This window comes from Labrus bergylta, chromosome 1 (genome assembly GCF_963930695.1).
Source record: "Labrus bergylta chromosome 1, fLabBer1.1, whole genome shotgun sequence".
Taxonomy (NCBI): Eukaryota; Metazoa; Chordata; class Actinopteri; order Labriformes; family Labridae; genus Labrus; species Labrus bergylta.
Window position 1 is genome coordinate 22,238,660 of NC_089195.1, and position 18,550 is coordinate 22,257,209.

General features: G+C 38.4%; 1 protein-coding gene across 2 annotated transcripts; it reads right to left on the reverse strand.

Annotated features, from left to right (window-relative positions):
* Nucleotides 1-6,467: 6,467 nt before the first annotated feature.
* anxa5b (annexin A5b) lies at nt 6,468-15,866 on the reverse strand. Of its 2 annotated transcripts, XM_020653413.3 has the most exons (13): nt 15,726-15,866; nt 15,404-15,446; nt 11,469-11,553; nt 11,019-11,113; nt 9,798-9,911; nt 9,566-9,656; nt 8,997-9,076; nt 8,832-8,882; nt 8,117-8,210; nt 7,931-8,026; nt 7,759-7,817; nt 6,960-7,082; nt 6,468-6,833 (listed from the first exon to the last, which is right to left on the reverse strand). In XM_020653413.3, exons 2-13 carry the CDS (start codon nt 15,404-15,406, stop codon nt 6,771-6,773), a joined length of 954 nt encoding a protein of 317 aa, XP_020509069.1. In that variant the 5' UTR covers nt 15,407-15,446; nt 15,726-15,866; the 3' UTR covers nt 6,468-6,770. The 2 variants fall into 2 exon arrangements, with proteins under 2 accessions (XP_020509069.1, XP_020509068.1); XM_020653412.3 differs by lacking the exons at nt 15,404-15,446; nt 15,726-15,866 and having other exon boundaries at nt 11,469-11,577.
* Nucleotides 15,867-18,550: the final 2,684 nt, after the last annotated feature.

The following is an 18,550-nucleotide window of genomic DNA, read 5'->3' on the forward strand; positions in this document are numbered from 1 at the left end:
TGTTTCCCCTTGTCTTCACTTTGATGTTGTAATGTCTTTATACAACCTTTTTCCTGCCATGAAAATATAAACATTAAATATATAGGTGATAAGTTCGTCAATATAAACATGTTTGTTTTTCCTTATTTCAGTGCAGAAATAACACTTTTCAATAAGCTACATCTTTTCAGGATGTAAACTATCTGTTTGCAGTGCTTGATTAAAAAGTTTAGATTTCCCTCAGAGTCCACCGGTATTTAACATTTATTGTTAAAGGTGTGTTTCATAACATTTTTTAGATACACTTTGTACTTTTCCCGATTCATTAAATATAAACTGTCAAAGGTGGATTTGGCTGTGTTGCAAGTCCTCGGGGCGTAGAGGTTTTCATCCCCCATCATCAGAGTGCATGCCGGCATCAATCTTTTTTTCGAAGATTAACTACTTTTCTTGGCCTTGTTGCCTCTGCTGACATGCCCTCAGGTTAAAGCACTGCACACTCGTTATGAAAGACTTTTCATACACAGAAGTGGAGTGATTGTACATGGCATCCAAATATAAGGCCTATTCCTCCTGTTTCCTGCAGACTCTAATTACTTTGTCAGTGACGGCCGTCAACTGCTTTAGGACACATTTATAAATAGTCAGGGCTGCTATGATCCAGCTGTGTTCACATGTTGTGTCTGTGTGTGTGTGTGTGATCCTTCAACAAGTGCAAGCACAGATGTGAGTTTTATGCTTTCCTGCCTGCCGTTGACCCTCTTGACCTTTGACCTGCTGCTCTTTGTCCCCTTAGACAGACACTTTGAAAAAGGCCTACTGGAGAGACATATCTACCTTTAAACGGAAGTCTGCTCTCTTTGAAGGCACAAAGAGGGGAATTTTGTAGACATATTGCTTTACCGACTCCTTAGAGCTCTAGGACACATTCCAGTAGTAGTTAGACGTTAAAGATCAAGGGTGAGGAAGGAAATGAGGATGCCATCCGATAGTCAGTGCAAGCATCAGCTGCCACCTCACGTGGGTTTATTTCTTTTACTTCCTGGCTCCTGTGGGTTTTGATCCCATAGGAAATCTTCAGTCAAGTAAAAGCAGCCACCTGTTCCTGCTGTGCTGCAGCAGGCACCTGTTAATTCAGAGCTGCAGCATTCAGTAGCTCCTGCTGATCTAAAATAGTACTCTAAAGTGATTCTGTTGATGGCGTGTCAGCAGCCTTATGTTTCCCTGGCTCCAAAAGATTATCTGCCAGAAGCACAGCAGCCTTGGTTCTCCTATTCCAGATGCTGAACCCCTGCTCAGCTCTCCACTGCTCTGCCAGTTATGCAACTGGCCTTGACACAGAGATTCTCAGTTGCCACACCAACGACAGAGCAGACCTTATTCTTTATCAGCACCCAGAGCTGTCTCGTCACCTGTATGGGAGTCCCATTCATGGCCATCAAAGCCTATTAAAGATGACTGGCCTTCAGGTCTACGCCTCCAGAGCTGCCTCGCCTGAAGCTTTGCCAGTTTCTCTGCCACTTTTACTTCCTTCTCATTTCCAGTCATCTTTCATTTGCCCACTTTCCCTTCCACAACAATTCTGCAGAGCTGAATAGTTCTCTCTGGGTGGAGGGCAGTTTAGTTTCCCATTGTGCAGTTTCTGAAGGAATTCAGTGAATGCAAACATCTCAAACTGACACTTAAACCCTGTAATACCTTAATGAGGGGAAGCGATACTGAAACAAAACACATTTTACTGAATAATCATCACCTCACCTGAGTCATATTCAGGCATGTGTGTCATTTACGGCTCACATTTGCCATTAAAGGTGCGTGTCTCATCTTGTCTCCCATTCTCACTAAGGGAGGCAGCGTCTACGCTTTACAAACTAAACAAACACCTGTGAAAGCACCAGCCTTTGACTCGTCTGCTCAAAATATTAAAACAACTTCCTTTAAAATCCCTTTGAGGTTTCAGGCCTTTTACGTGAAGGCATGATTCCATATAACAGCAGATCCTATCCTGAAAATGATTTCTATATGCTCCTCAGTGTTGACCTGATGAATGAAACAGGTGCAAACACATTCATGTGGGCTGGATGTTTGTTTCTTCTTGAATGCCTTTATTATAGGACTTAGTGCATGTAGGATATCTGTTCTGATAGTTTACAGGATGAAGCTTCAAAACCAAACAGAAATCAAGTTTTTTCTTTCTAAAGAGAATACATTTTGGCAGAATAGTTTTTCTGTTGCTTTTAAAGTTCATTGTGTCTAGTGTTGTGTTTATCTTTCCTAATGTTCATGGATTATATATTTGTTTCAATAAGATAACATCTCTGCTTTAAAGTTCCTCAGAAACGGGTGAGTCTTACAACCTTTTCTTTGATGAACATGTTGCAATTCCTACAAATAATATTTAGCAATTTGTAAGAAATCAAGTTCTTTCTTGTCCCTCTAGTTGCCCATAGTTAGTTTGTAGCCTATTTGATCCGGAGAATCGGCTGTTGGACTCAAGTTTACCTGCCTGCATATACAGTAATCCACTTTTCACTTATTTGTTTTATAATTACAGCCAACTCCTAGTTCTCACATTTTGTTGCTTGCCTTGTTGTCCTACCATGAATACATTTTCTGTCTTTTCAGATGCTACCACTCCCTCTTGCCCTGCAGAAACTCCTGTTCCCGCCATTCTCCATCACCTGACTTTTCCTGCCTATACTCACACACCACACCTCTCCGGTTCCCTCAATAGCCCTTCAGTGTGAACACCGGCCCACTTTCATTCTTTCTCTGACTGATTATACCTCAGCTTTTTGGCTTCTGTTCCTGATACTAACTTCTGGAAACCTGAAGACTTGCTTTGATCACACTGGTCTTTGAGTCATGCTTTTGGGTTTAGACTGCCTAGCACTGACTGTTACACCTATGTTGCCTTTGTCTTTTTTTTGTGTGAAGCACTTGACATTTGCTCATGATACATGGCAGGTAGTGTTACTAAATTAAAACCGGTATGAGAGGAATTTGAGAACAAGGGATTTGTAAGACTTCTACCACAGGGTTACTCTTATATCTTCAGATTTATTGTCACAACTTTACACCAAATCATAAAAGCATCCGAGAAAATCCAATGGCTCATGATCTTTTAACAAAAGCTTATTCCACCTACAGCATCTGAATATACATTTATTGTGCAGTATTCTGACAGGACAGGATGTATGGTGCAGAATGATAAATTCTATTATATTAATATTATTATTATTAAGTGATGCATTAGTCTGTACATTACTTCAATGTTGCAGCTGATAAATATAGGGCTACTTTCAGTAGACAGGAAGTTGATTTATGTTTCGATTGTTTGATCATTCTTTATTTTTAATATTATAATCTAAACCAGAGAAATATCCAGTCATATAATATAAAATAAATGTAAGGGAGAGAAAAGGTTAATTTTTTGCCAAAAGAATGTGGAGTGGCAGAACTAGAAATCCATAAGAGAAGTATGTATGAGTACAACAAGGAAATCCTCTTGTTGAAGTCGCTACATTTTATGTTGAACTACTATCAATACTGATGCTAATTTTTAACTGGTTGATCAATAAATGAGTGGACATACTGTGTCAGCTCAGCAGCAATGTGAACAAAATGGCTCGTTCAGGATGGATAATGTCATCCTTCTTCAACTCTTGCTTGGTTTAAGTTGAACTAAACCCAGGAAATGACCACCCTTCGTATTTCTATCTTTTTCAAACTTCCCTGTCAATTTGAACTTGAGCTTCTGTGAGGTGCAGTGTGTATGACGATGAAGAAGAGGAGGGGCTGGATTTCAGGAGGGCTAAAAAGGAAAAACATCAAAACACGACTCAGTGGTCCACTAAGTACTTCAGATGTGACCTACAAAGCTGAGTCGTCACATGCCCACCCACAGACACCCAAAAACATGCAAGGCAGGGCAGTGGGAGGAGCTGGAGGTATTGTTCTTCCTGTGGCTCGAGGTGGCCTGACCTCCACACCCTGCTGTTCAGACAGTGTTATTGGCTGCTCGTTTCTATGGCAACAATCAACGGCCACGGCTTCCGTTAAACAATAAGAGAAATAACAGGAACCTGGGATGACCCCTCTTTCAACCCAAGACCCACCCCCCCCCACCCCACACCCCACCACACCCCACACACACACACACACACACATACATACATACACACTGAATGGGTATAACAATATTTTTTTGTATATTGTATGTATTTATTTTGTTGAATATGTGAAAATCTACAGAAGCCCTGAGCAGATATGCATCCAAAAATATTTACTCCATGTCCTGTGAAAATAAGTTCATTTCAGTTGTTCTCTTGATATCTGGGCTTATTACTGTACTGTCTCCCTAGACACGTTTAGACCAATTTCAAAACTTCATTTGACTGAACCATTGATTGCATTTCTTTTAAAGAGCCGTTTGAGGAAATTTCATTCTGGGTTTGGAGCAAAGCATAGAACAGAGACGGCTCGCCTTAGTTGTTAAATGATTTGCTGATTGCTGCTGATGCTGGCAAATCTTCTGTTTTAGATCTTTTAGATTTGAGTACTGCCTTTGATGTCTTTTTTTTTTTTACTGGAACGTCTGAAGCACTTGGGTTGGCATCTCTGATTCAGTATTCCTATCTGCATGATAGATCTTATTGTGTGGCTATTGGCCAGCTTACAATCATCACGTGTGAAGCTGATCTGCGGGGTCACCCAGGGTCTGTCCTCTGACCTCTCCTCTTCTCCCTCTACACACTACCCCTGGGACATCTCCACAGCCACGATATGCGGATGATACCCAGCTGTACCTCTCTTTTAATCCCCAATGCTTGTAACCATCTTAACTCACTGAACAACTGAATCAGGGATCTTAAATGCTGGATGGTTCAGAATTTCCTACAGCTAATTCTTGAAAAGACGGAAGTGATAGTTATTGGCCCTGGCTCAGCAAAAGTAGCGACACTGTTGGGCTCTCGAACCTAAATTATTACTGCCAAATGTAAAAATCTGCCCCCTCTGGACGTGGCACCAAAGTTTACTCCAAACATGCCCGGGCATAACCTGAGGTCTTCAGCCAAGGCTCTGCCAATCATTCCACGACCGATGCTGAGGACCAAAGGTGGCCGGGCCCTCTGAAACAACCAACCTGAGGATATCAGACTGGCAAGCTCTTTATCCTCTTTTTAATATCTAAAGACACATTTTTATAGATGTGTTTTTCGGCAACTGTTACCCCAGCGTTTTTTATTCCTCGAGAAAAAGTTTTTATTCCATATTAAGGTTTTTTTCCCTTGTAAAATTTGTAATGATTGTCTTCCTAACATTACTCTTTTAATCCTTCTTTATTTTATTTTAATTTGTAAAGCACTTTGTAACTCTGTTTTGATAAGTGTTATGTAAACAAAAGTTATCATTTATAATATTTTGCACATTATCGCTGGATAAAATAGCTTGTTTTTTTATTTTAATAGCATCATTTTTCTCGTTATCACAAGATATCGAATCTTGTTTTCTTGTTAGCGGCTGTGGCTCAGTGGTAGAGTTGGTCATCCCTAAACCGGCATGTAATGTGAATAAATGGATTAGTGAAAACTGATTTATAGTTTACTTAGCAGCCTCCGCCATCAGTGAGTGGATGGGATGGTGCAGTGTATCAAGCTCTGAGTAGTCAGAAGACTAGAAAAGCGCTATACAAGCTCAAGTCCGCCGTTTGTTTTTTTGTTTTTGAAATTCTGGAGATGCTCCTTCTATCATTTTTTTTCTGAGTGCACTGCATTTTATCTAGGACTGCTCATGTATGTCTTGCACTTTATCTACATTTTTGTGTTAGTGTTTAATAGCTTTTTTTTAAGCTTTTACTTAACTTCTGCACTGCTTTGTTCTTTTTTAAATCCTGTTTTAGTTACTTGTCTTCAATATATTTCTGTACTCTTGAATATCTTATCTATGGCACTTTAAATTGCTACGATGTTGAGATGAGGACACATAGAACCTTGCTTGGTCTTACTATGAGCGCTAACAACCAACACCACCTCTTAATCCACCAAAATGTGAAGACATGCTGCAGTGAAGGCTTCATGAGTGAAGTTTCAGAATTTAAGCGCCACATTTATAGTTTTTAAGTCTTTTGGCCATTTTTCCTTTGTTAAAGAAAATGCTCTCTAAATTAAAAAATTAATTTACAGTATAATATCATGTCTCTATACTTATTCTTAAGCGAAGTGTCTTTTAAATAGTTTATTTTAATTTTGGTTACCTGACTCTTTAAAGAAACCAAAACCGCTTTGTTTTTTCTTTCTTTGATTGCAAAAAATTAAGACATGATTTGAAAGTGCATTTAAGATACATCACTGGACTCTACAACTGAACTCCTATTAAAGCTGCTCTATCTCCCTCTAGTGGCTCTATGTAGCCAGTGCATGTTGCACAGATACTGACAGGTAGTCAAAGACAGGTACTGAGACACAGTTGAGAAATGAAAAAAATGATTTCATCTTCTGGAATGTTTATTATTGCATGTATTGTTTCTGCCATGCAAAGTGCAAACAAAAGATCTGGGTTCGGATACTTTAGCATTGTACATAAATGATATAATATGAGAAATATTGGAAGTTATTAGTCAGCAAAAAGCTGCAATAATGTGATCATGAACAAAATGTTAGCTACCTTTCAAAGACAATATTTGGGGTCAAAGTTTAAAAAGCCCTGATGAGGCCGTCTCTGTCAAACAAGAGAGTTTTATAGAAGAGGCACTTCAGGTGTGTTGCTTGTTGAAATGCTTGTCACCATGTTTATGCATCATCTCCACCACAGAGCAACACTAAAGCCTTTCTGTAGTCACCCCCGGTATCTCCCTGTAACACAAAACAAACAAAGGATTCAAGAAAGGGGAAAAGGCTTCACAGGTTTATGGTAAATTACATAAATCACTGTTTTGTGTGTAGAATGCAGGGGATTGTTGTGTGCTGGTATGTGTGTACCTTGATCATGGATAACAGAGAGCAGGCAAACATCCTCCTGAACTCAGTTCTGATATCCAACAAGTCCACCTCGCTGCGAGACACCATCACTCTGATCAGGGTGTTGTCATCAGTTCCAGCACCCTGATGTTGGTGAGATAAACGTCCAACATAAATATGCGTTATAACTTTGCCAATACGTAATTATCTAAGAAACAAGGCTTGTGGAAAGGTTGAACATATCTCTAAATATAAAACAGATTTTGACTTTTACCACACTCACGAAACACTGAAGTCATATCACCCTTATATGTTATTAAGTTTGTACATTCAGCAATAATGGAACCACATTAATATTCATACTGTATGTAATACTGTACTACCTCTGGCTAGAAAATGCAAAAACCTGCTGTTCCTTAATTGGCCACAAGAGTCTGGCTCCAAAAGCAGGCAAATACTACTTAAAGCTACCCTTATTAAAATGAAGGACTTAAGGCAAAATAAACATGTTTACAGCCATCTAAGAAAGGTGCTGATCTCTACAGCTTTTTGTGATGACTGTAAGGGGATAAAGCTTGTGTGAAACAGCATTTTATTCAGACCTAAAATAGTTCATAAATTAGGGTGCAGTCACTTTGAATAAGGGGGGTTATTTCTAGCCGTCAGCTGAAAGCCTCAAAAGTGATGTGAGATTTTGTACTTAGTATTACTGTTTCGTAATATGCAGACCTTATTACGTTATACACAGACATTATGCATTGGTTAAATACATGATTATTTCAAATGGATTTGGCCGTCTTAGACATCTTTGTTTTCTTACCTTCATTGCATAGTAGAGGGTCTCAGCGAAATAGGCTGGAACGCTCCTGGCACACTTCACTGTAAAGATCGAGAAATAACAGGTGACAATTAAAAATGTGCCATCATAAAACATTAAATGTCAAAACCTCCTGAGAGGCTGATGACAGAACAAGTCCAGAGGAGTTTCGTACCAACGGCGAGAAGCAGATCTCTCAGGCCTCCAGAGGTTTCCCTCTTGATGCTCTCCTCCATCTCGTATCCAGACATCTTCATGTAGGCGTCAAATACTGGCAAAACACACGTTCAGAATGAGTCTGGCCATCTAGTGAAACTGGAAAGAAGTTTCTGACAATCTTTTTTTTATTTCAAAGACAAACCTTTCCTGAGATGTTCTGCACTCCGGTTTCCAAGAATGGTGACAAACGATTGTTCGTCTGTGCCAAACTTCTCCTCCCCGGCCTTGAAGAGGGCCTGAAACAACAGAAACACAAGGTTCACATCAAACATGGAAAACAAACTGAGGGGGGGGGGATCTCTAACTATTTTACATGTCAAGGTGAATTGTAATTTTCACAAGTACTATATTGTAAATATAGGTACAATATGAAACAAATCATATGAATCTTTCATTACTTTGTATCACTGCCGTTTAAACAGATCGTTATCTGGTTGTATAAGATTTGATAAAATAATAACTTTATTCCACTTGATAAGATGATCAAATTCTGCTTGCATCTTATTTAATCAGGAATGTTCCAATAATTGTTACAGATTATAATGAGACAGTTTCTCTCTAAGGAATACTTTATTCTAAATCAGAAGATATTTAGCAAACTTTCAGAGAGAGCTTATGAAAAGTAGTGCAAACCATACTTCACTCGCAGTATTGCTTTGCCTTTTTTTTTTAAACCCGCCTTTTTAAGGAATCATGTTACCCACTCCCTCCACTAGATGGCATCATAACACCATTCCAAATTAACAGAATTTAGCTCCTCACCACAAACACGTGACAGTCACACATTTCAGACAGAAACACAAAGACACCATTGATGGTGAGGAGCAGAAACATTTACTGCTGAACAGCTGACTCACCTGAGCATCGCTCTCGATGTTCCCATTCTGGATCCCCGTCTGCTTGTTCGCCTGAGGAGAGACAAGACATTTCCATTAGACAGAAGAGGAGATAAGGACAGAGAAGAGGAAATTACATAAGGAGAGAAAATAAAGAGAAGGCAGAGGAAAGGAGAGGCGTTTTACCTGAAGCAGAATAACTAGAAGTCTCTTGAAGTGACCAGAAGTGTCTCCTGATACGTCCTCTTCCAGGTTGTCGTCATACTCTAAATAACATTAAAAAAAGTGTTATTCTTTTCTATAACTTCTGCACTGCATCAAGTAAAGTGATTTTTATCCAACATGGTGTTTTCTTCCTCAGTCAGTCACTAAAAATATTTTAAAAGCACAATTTTAAGATTTGTTTCTGAACAAGAAATACTTTGATTGTGTACGGACATAAATGAGAAAATAAGCATTTAAGGAGTTAGCATGTGTCAGCATGACCATTAAAGTTTGACACTAAAATTCAATCAAATCCGGTGGAGAAGAAAGCCCCCACATTTTATAACAATGTTAATAATAATAATAACCTTTATTCATATGACTAAATTCAATGACTTGAAGCCTAAGTTTATTGTGCATGTTACACATGTTGCTCATTTGCATGCACTTATATGTTTATAGGCGCCACTAAATATTAAATACAGTGTTTAATTGAATCACTGGCATTTACAGGGGTGTATGTTTAAGTGTGTGTGTGTGTGTGTTTTTACCTTGTCTGTAAGCACTGATGATTTCCTTCACCTGCTCAGGTGTTCTGGAGGCTAGGATCTCCACCAGAACCTTCTCATCTGTTCCTGCCCCCTACAGGTCAAAGGGGGAAATGTGAGAGGAAATAAGCTTTCTTGACAGCTAATAAGTGTACATATATAAACTTGAAATCTTCAGTCCATGGGAGTCCTTAACATCTTATAACATCCTATATCTGTCAGCGGCGGTTCATACCTTGATGGCATTGCGGAGTGAGGTCACATCATAAGCAATGGGTGGAGTCATCAGACCCACAATCAGTGTCTCAAATTTTCCACCCAGCTCCCCCTTCAGGTTATCTATCAGATCCTGTCAAGAAAAAAAAACATTATGTACTTTATGTAAATCCTGTTTGTGACTGTGAAGTTTCAAAACTAATCAGGGAATTTACTGTTGTGGTATGCGGCTGGATTATTTCTCCATGGTTTGTGTGATCTTGTCATGTCACATATTCAGATTTTCTGCCAATGATTTGTAAGGCAAGGTACTTAATTTGACCGTGTCATGTGGGGAGTTGTGAAGCTGTGCACGAGGTCGCTGGGTTTATAGGCCTCAGTATGATTGTGCAAAGGTAGTAAAGTATGTATGGCTTGTGCTATCAAGGTTTTCGTTACAAATAGAGCTGTATAACTTGGTGACTAAGTCCCTTGTTCAACTGAAAGAGCGTACCAAACCTTTTGAGAATATTCTTAAGACCAAACAACCTCTATGTGTTGGTCGGGTTATATATGTCTGTTCGGTATCGTGCACTTTGGGTTCTTTTCTGTTGAATTATTTTTTGTATTTCGCATCTGTTATATTCTTGCTGTTGTTAATGTTCTTCTGTGTTTGGTTTAGTTTGCTTTGTTCTTGTTTTTGCTGTTTGTCAAAGCACTTCGTAAACCTGTGTTTTTAAAAGATGCTATATAAATAAAGTTATTATTATTATTACGTCTGTACAGTACATATGAAGCTGGAGCCAGCTTGTTAGTTAGCTTATTTTAGTTGAACTCAGCTTAGCTTTCATGCACAGTACACTTGAGCTTGAATAAATGGCTGCTAGCTGAGGTTTAATGTTTTCCCCTTTCATTAACAAAATCAAGTTTAAGCTTACTTAGTTAAGGCAAGCCTCAGTTTAAGGTAATGTGTGGAGTACTGATGACCTACTCCAGCAGGTGTGTTGTCCTAATATGAAGAACTTATTTAATTATTATAGCAATCCTTTTTGGCTCAATATATCTCAGTAGTTCATATCAAAATTGGTAGATTTTTTTCTGTTTTGTTTCCCTGGTATAAGGGAAAAAGGTGCATTGTGCCAGTTCTTCACAGGTTCAAACAGCAGTTGGTTTTTGAAGAATACTGAGGCCTTTACAAAAAGTCAGAGCTCGTTTGTTTATGTCTGATCATGTGTTAAACAGCTGCCAAAGGTAATCCAACCTTTCCAAACAGAGTCTTGTAGGCCGTCTTGATGTCCTGCCTCTGAGCATTGCTGCGCGCCGTCAACAGCTGCAAGATGGCGTCCTCGTCGGTCCCTATGGCAACAAGCAGCATGATTACGGAACCAAGCGGGACGAGTTTGTCAGCTTGCTCTGTCTACTTGCACTGTTGATCAAACTTTTTTTTTAACCACATAATTACAGCCTTCAAATGAGGTCAGCACATGAGTGACTCAAGTTGCATCGCTCCTCGTGGTTCTATGACTCACGGCTGTCTGGGTGGAGCTTCAAACAGACAGCGCTGCTATGACGCTAATTTATCAGGTAGGAACTCCCAGTAAAACACTCTCTCATTGGTTTGTTAGGATTGTAGTACTGACTGACATGGCTTTAACATATCACATTACACTGTGCTGACAGGTAACGTTCATAGTACACACAAATATCTTACCGATGCCCTTCATGGCTTTGTAGAGCATCTCAGCATCTGAGGTGGCATTGAAGTTTAAACTGGGTTTCACAGTTCCTCTGCTGGCCTGCAACATAGGACAGGTAGAGAGACGAGGGTTATTAAGGAGTAAGTTACCTAACATCCACCTTTTCTTTCAAGAAAGTATTTTTTTTTTAGTATGGCAACTTGTACTTCTCCTGAAACATTGACCACGTTACTGTCATTTGAAATGCATTTCAAAGTTCTATTAAAAAAAAAAAAAAAAGGAAAATAAAAGGTCAAAATATTACACAGAACCCATACTACCAAATATAGAAGAACCTAATACTATATACACTCACAAGTGCACACTTATCAATTTTGCTCTTAAAATACTATATTCTATGTTTATTAAAAGTGTATCCTATCACATTAACTTATAAATATATTAAAAGAAAACCTTTATAAGCATAACCAGACAGTGGTCTGTCCGTCTAACTAAAGAAAAAAAATAACCAATTACTTTGACTAAAATATATATATATAAAAAAAATCTATTGCACAGAACATCACCACAGTTTCTCTGTCTTTTATTGAAAATATCTTTTAAAATTTTTTAGTAACACTTTTCATGAGACTCTGAGACATTACTATGTCCTCCTTTTTTTACACGTCTAATTGTCCTCTGATGTTAAATGTTTTCTTTTTGGCTGACTGTTGATCCTGTACTCGTTAGCAGTAACATAAGAAGAAGTCACTCTGTGGATGTTATTATAATTTAGAAAACATTATTTACGCGTGTTGAATTTGTCCCACTACTAGAAAGTACTTTAGAAGAGGAGAACAGTTCTGCTGTTTATGGTTTCTTCAAACTAAATCATACACACACATGTATGTATAATCTCAGATATCTTGTAGAAATAATCATCAAAGACTTAGCCTCTTTATATCAAAGCAGAACATTTTTTTTTTTTTTTATCTCTACAAAGATGCTTAAATGGATATAAAACACTGTGTCAGGGATGTTTGCTGTGCAGACACTCATCAAATACTTTCAATCCTTTCAGATGCATGAACTTATAATGACTTGCAGCTGCAGGAAACACATGCAGATGTGGACACAAGCTCTCACATTAAAACCACTCAGTTCATGCAGTCCTGTTTCATAACATGTTCCCACATCATTTCTTAACCTTCTAACTGCCACCTAAGTCTCACGTTACTTAAGCTGTTGAAATATGACGTATAAAGGAAAATGAAAACGCACTTCAGTGTAGTTATTATCCTGAAAAGTATTTCAGAACTACAGACTTTAGCTCACTGAAGGCTGGAAGAATGTAAAAGACTGGACACTCACTAAAACTGTGACACTTTACAATGAAATAGCCAAGTGTTTGCTTCTAATTTCAAGGAGAGAGATGTTTAAAGTGGTAAACCAGGGGAATGTCTCAGGAATCCTGACTCTGAAAAACTGGCAGAGAAAAAGTGGGCTGTCCGAACAACTGGGACAACCAGGATTCTGTCTTTCCACAGAAAGGAAAGCCAAAATGTCCACGAGTTCTTCATTTTCATAAACACACTCAGCACCACAAGCTAAACACACAATCTAATCAGATTGCAAATGGCTGTTAGAACAGGACGGTATTGAGACAACAACTCAACACAATGCAGAATGTCCTCTGGAATGTTAGGATCAGGTTTAGTTCATATAGCGAGTGATAAGTTTGGTACTATGGAGCGAGTTCAGACATGACCTGAGGCGGAGGGTTTGTGATGAAGGTATGTTGACCCGCCATATGTAAACAGAGACTGTCACAGCTGCTATCTGTGCTTCAGAGAGTACGGACAGTGGCACCACACAGGTCTTATCTTTGCGTTTGTAACAATGGAGCGCCACATAATCGATCGTCACAGTTGTAAAAGAAGTTCCCTTTCATGTTCTCTCATAATGTGTTTTACTGCTAACTGAACTATTACCCGCCCCCAAGAACAGATAATATAAACATCATATACACCATGCTCTGTTACTACAGAATGACATAAGAGAATAGTGGACTAAATGGGATACAAACGTAAATGACAAAGAGTTTGAAATTCAGACAATTATGCATATGTGATGTAAACTGCACATGAATCATAGTTATTCTGTGACTAACAACTCCTATGTATACCACCTCAAGTAAGTCAATTACATTTGTTCTGTTCAGTAAAACAGTGAAGGTAATGAAAAACTAAGAGGACGATTTTAAAATGTTATGACAGGAATATACAACACAGCTCAGTTGGGTGGAGCAGAGAGTGGGGAATGACGAGGTGGAAAGGAGCCACAGTTCGGATTCGAACCTGGGCCGCCTGCCTGGGGGACTGGCGCACTAACCACTGTGCCATCAGCACTCCGGTTCAGCTCATTTTAAATGGATTAAAAAAAAAAAAAAAAGGATGGCCAGTTGTGCAGATAGTCTGACAGTTATTGACGCTGTAGTTTTCCAAGCATGCAGCCTGGGTTTGAATCCAACCTGCGGCTCTTTTCCCCACATGTCTTTACTCTTTTTCTCCCAGGTTTCCTACGCTGTCCACTATGCTATCTACATAAAGGCACAAGATGCCCAGAAATAAATCTTTAAAAAATAAAAAAAATAAAAAAAAGATGGCTAATCAATAATTGTAACTTAGGAAACATCACAATCACCAGAAACACAACTCAGTGTTTAGAATTTTCCTGGGACAGCAAGGGTGCTTGTTCTGTCAACATCAGTATTTCTAAGAATCTGGACAAAACTGCTGACAAATGCTCATTAACTAAACTTAATACAATCATCTTTAAACTTGGATTGAAGACATGACATGACATGATTGGATGATAGAGAGTATCTTGGATTGACTTCAAATTAAGTGCGGTTTCCATCATTCAATACGAGGGTGTGGCTTCACGTGTATTTAATAATGTTTTACACAACTTTGCAGTCAATGACAGAGGAATCGTTTTTTTTTTAAGGCTTTGAAAAAAAACAGACACCGTCCTTTTCTCGTTGGTACGATCGACTTATTTCTGTTTAAATCTTTTAACTGCTTAAACTAAAAAAAAACACCTTCCTCAAACTAGACGTGTATCAAAGGAAGACCTAAAACAGTTATTACTAAAAAAAAAAAGACTTTAAGTTTATATCCTCACAATAAACTTATCATCATAAATATGATGTAAAAACATGTTTTATGGCTCCACCCTGACAAAGAGGAACAGAACGGATTCCCCTTTAAGAGAGGGAGGGCCGCTTTAAACTCCAGGCTAGACATACGAGTATAAAACACACACACACACACACACACACACATACACACACATACACATAGAAGGAGGAGAGACCCACCCGAATGGACCAGAGCCCACATGACTCATACACTAAACTTCCCCAAATGAAACCTCTTCAACTCCACAAGCGAACACAAACAAATGTACACAGCAAATAAACTTAAAGTAACTTTAGTTAAAGTGTCCATTTGAAGATTACTATTTTGAAGTTTACCTGACTATAGAAACGAGCTGCTTATTGAACTGTGTGTAAACACTTTTCAGTATCTTCAATCTTCAGATGATCTGCTACGGAAAATATTTTGCTTTTAACGATACGTCTAAACAGTCCCTACAATTTGAACAACATTGAAAGAATAGTGAGCTTGCTTTTTGGTAGTCTTAACTTTTTTTTTTTTTTACATCTACGTTCAATGTTTGACTTTATAATAGGAAAAATGTGGGCGTTGTCTTTCAGCTCAGATGGTATTTGTGACTCATGCATTTGCATAAATAACGGACTTCATCGACCATTACTTTTTAGCCATGGGTTTGATATAATATACTCTGATAGGCAATAAAGTTTTGTCGACGAGCTTCTTTGTGTTGACAGCTTGGGGGAGAAAAAAAAAAAAAGTATTGCGAAACAATGTGCAGGCTTACTCACCATTTTGACAGTCTCGGAGGTTTTTCAGCGATGGGAACAAAGTCTGTTGAGGAGAGAAAAACAGCAAGACCAGATGTTTTAGATGTATAAGGGTTAGATGTTGTAGATGTTTTAGATGTATAGGGGTTAGATGTTTTAGATGTTTTAGGCTATCTGCAATAAAAGTATTCTGTGTAGTTCTCTATCTGACCCCTGTCTAGCTTTAGCGGTAGCTATCAAACCTTTGTGTAGCCTCGCACACTTTGTCTCCTTTTCGTCCTCAGGTAGAACCCCGTCTGTCCTTCCTCACCTGGCGGATGTAATAAAGTAAATGGACACTTACCGCAGACAAGCAGCTGTCCGATGGAGCTCGGTAAGCAGACCCGGCAGAGGGAGAAAGCAGGAAGAAAAGAAGGACGAGCAGCAGAAAACCCACTCGGAAATACTCTCTGGATAGCGGGTGCGTGTGTGCGTTTGTGTGTGTGTGTGTGTGTGTGCGTGTGTGTGTGGGCCACACCCCGGTGGGCACGTCCCTAAGCTGGTAAAGCCCTTTTTCTGCAGCATCCTGGGAAATGTAGTTTTAGGTATCAGGAAGCTGTTTTGGGTTCTTTTGAAATGTTGGCGCCAGTAAGAAGCAGAAAAGGTTCATTTGAATCTATTGAACGTCTTCCAGAAAAGAAGGTTTCGTTATTATATTTATTAAAAGAAGGGCTGTTTACCTCTACACTGTAGAGTCTACAGCTGAGTAACATGAAACACAAAACATGGACTTATTGTTTACGATGTTTCTCCTCCTGTTAATGTGTGTATCCTGGGCTACAAACTCAATTAACCATAAAAGTTAGGCTACATAGCCCTCACACTCATGTTTAGTTTTCCTTTTTATTTCATGCATGCACATCGGTTACCAGAAAAATACAGGAAGGAAGGTTAACCACGGTCATTGAACCACATCAGATGCAGGATCTTTTCTTTGTAGTTCCAAGTCTTTAATTTATCAATATAGCCTTATGTGAGGATTTAAAGAAACATTCAACAAAAGTAGGCTAACAAAGAAATATACAGTGTGTGTGTGTGTGTGTGTGTGTGTGTGTGTGTGTGTGTGTGTGTGTGTGTGTGTGTGTGTGTGTGTGTGTGTGTGTGTGTGTGTGTGTGTGTGTGTGTATATATATATATATATGTGTGCCCACTAATGCTTAAAACATTAGTTTTTTCATGTTGGCTGTGAAACTGAATGCTAATGGCCCGCCCCAGAATTATTAGCCCTATTTTTGACCTGAGTTACTTTCCCCCAGAACTGTGGTCTTTTTGAAGAACTACGTGCGTTTAGACCAAATCTACCAGGGTCCAAATGAAGTTCTGGGGTTAAAGATCTACCCCTTAAAAAGACTAGGGGTGTCTACTTTCTTGTTTTGGTTCACCAGTTGTGGGCCACTGGATACACATGGCAGAATTGTTGATAAGACCAGCTCTCAGTAGACAAAGCTTATACAGAACAAAGGTTTATGGAGTGGGTTTCTACTCCATGAAAATCATATGAAAAGAGCTAAGAGAATGTGGAGATGTTTTGTATTTGATTTTTTTTTTTTTTTTGCTATCCTGGTGAAAATATCTGGTTTAAGGCTGCTTGTGCTCCGTTTTTGTTTAACAATTACAGTTACAAAGTTTGACTTTGGGTTGTTGGCGGGGAGCATGTGGTTGGTTTAACAAAGCGTTTTGGCTGAAAAGTGCCTGATATGAGCGGCAAGCTTTTTTCAATGATTTAGTGGCTATAGATTCCAAAAGAGCACGGCTTGAATGAAAAAGGAAGTGCTCTTATCTGTGGTTTCGTGACTTCTTAAACATGACACAAAGTCACGTGATCCCCTGTTAACATTAAAATATTGACGAGTGCAGCTTTAAGGGCAAGCTAACAAAGAGCTGACACACAGGAGGAGAGTCTGCTTACACTGCACTCACACCCACAAGTTAAAGACAATGTACAAAGATCATGCTCTCCATTATCCCAATGTGAAAACACCATAATAAGTGATACCAGCTACAGTGTTTGACGTATTATATAGTTAAAGATTGATAATCATTTTAGGTGGAAAGAAATACAGTTTATTTGGTGTTGGCTTGATATCGTTTGTTTAGGTAAAGAATATTCATGGTTACAGAACACAATATTTTCAGATATTAAGAAAACAATCATTGGTATTCTTTGATACACAAATACTTCAGTGCTTTTTTGTCAGCCTATACTCTTGAAACCACATCATTATTTTTGCACCTCTCTAATTCATTTGTAAGTTTAATAACTAGCTAGTTTTCACATTTTCACTGATAATTGACAATATAATCATTAATAGAATAAATAATAGAATAGAATACTTATGTGCATATTGCTATCCTGCAGCATATAAAGTAATCAAAATAATCCTTACTTGTACTGCAACATCTTTATGATGTTATATTAATGCGTCAATAAACATAATCCAATATGGGGAAAAAATACATTTGATGACATTTTAAATTCTGCATGATCTAAGACATTTGTTTTCTATTTTGTATCAATTATATTTTGTAATATTTTTGAATTAATTTGAACTGAAACCTTGTAAGTCTGCTGTATGATACGGCCAATTTATTTATTTTTTATGTCAGTGTAGAGGCCATTATAATCATGGTAACTTTAATTTCAGAAGTATGGTTTAAGTTTGTGCGAATAGAGTATATTGTTTGTGTTGTTAGAAATAAGTATTAATTTATGAGAAGTACTTGATTTGACATGGAAACCTTTATGGTGAATAATGGATTTATTTGGGCTTATTTTGGCAGGTATTTTGTGTTATGGGTGGAGCCGAGTTAATTCATTTGGGTGAGATGCACAGGTGGTGAGGAAAAAGTAGATTGTTTTGTTTGTGGACTGTGGTGGAGGTATAGGAGCCACGCAGCAAATGTTTTTTGATCGTGACCTTTTGTTATGAGTTTGGATATATTCATTTTGGATCTGTTCTGGAAAGTGGATTTACGAATAAAATTAGAAATCAAGCGAAACAACGGATCTGTGAGTATATTTAAGTCGACACGCATCAGGAACCAACAGGTTGGCTCCTATGACACAAGTGACAATTTTTATAGGACACACAAGAAGAAATTGCCCCTACAGTCAGATTAATGATTATA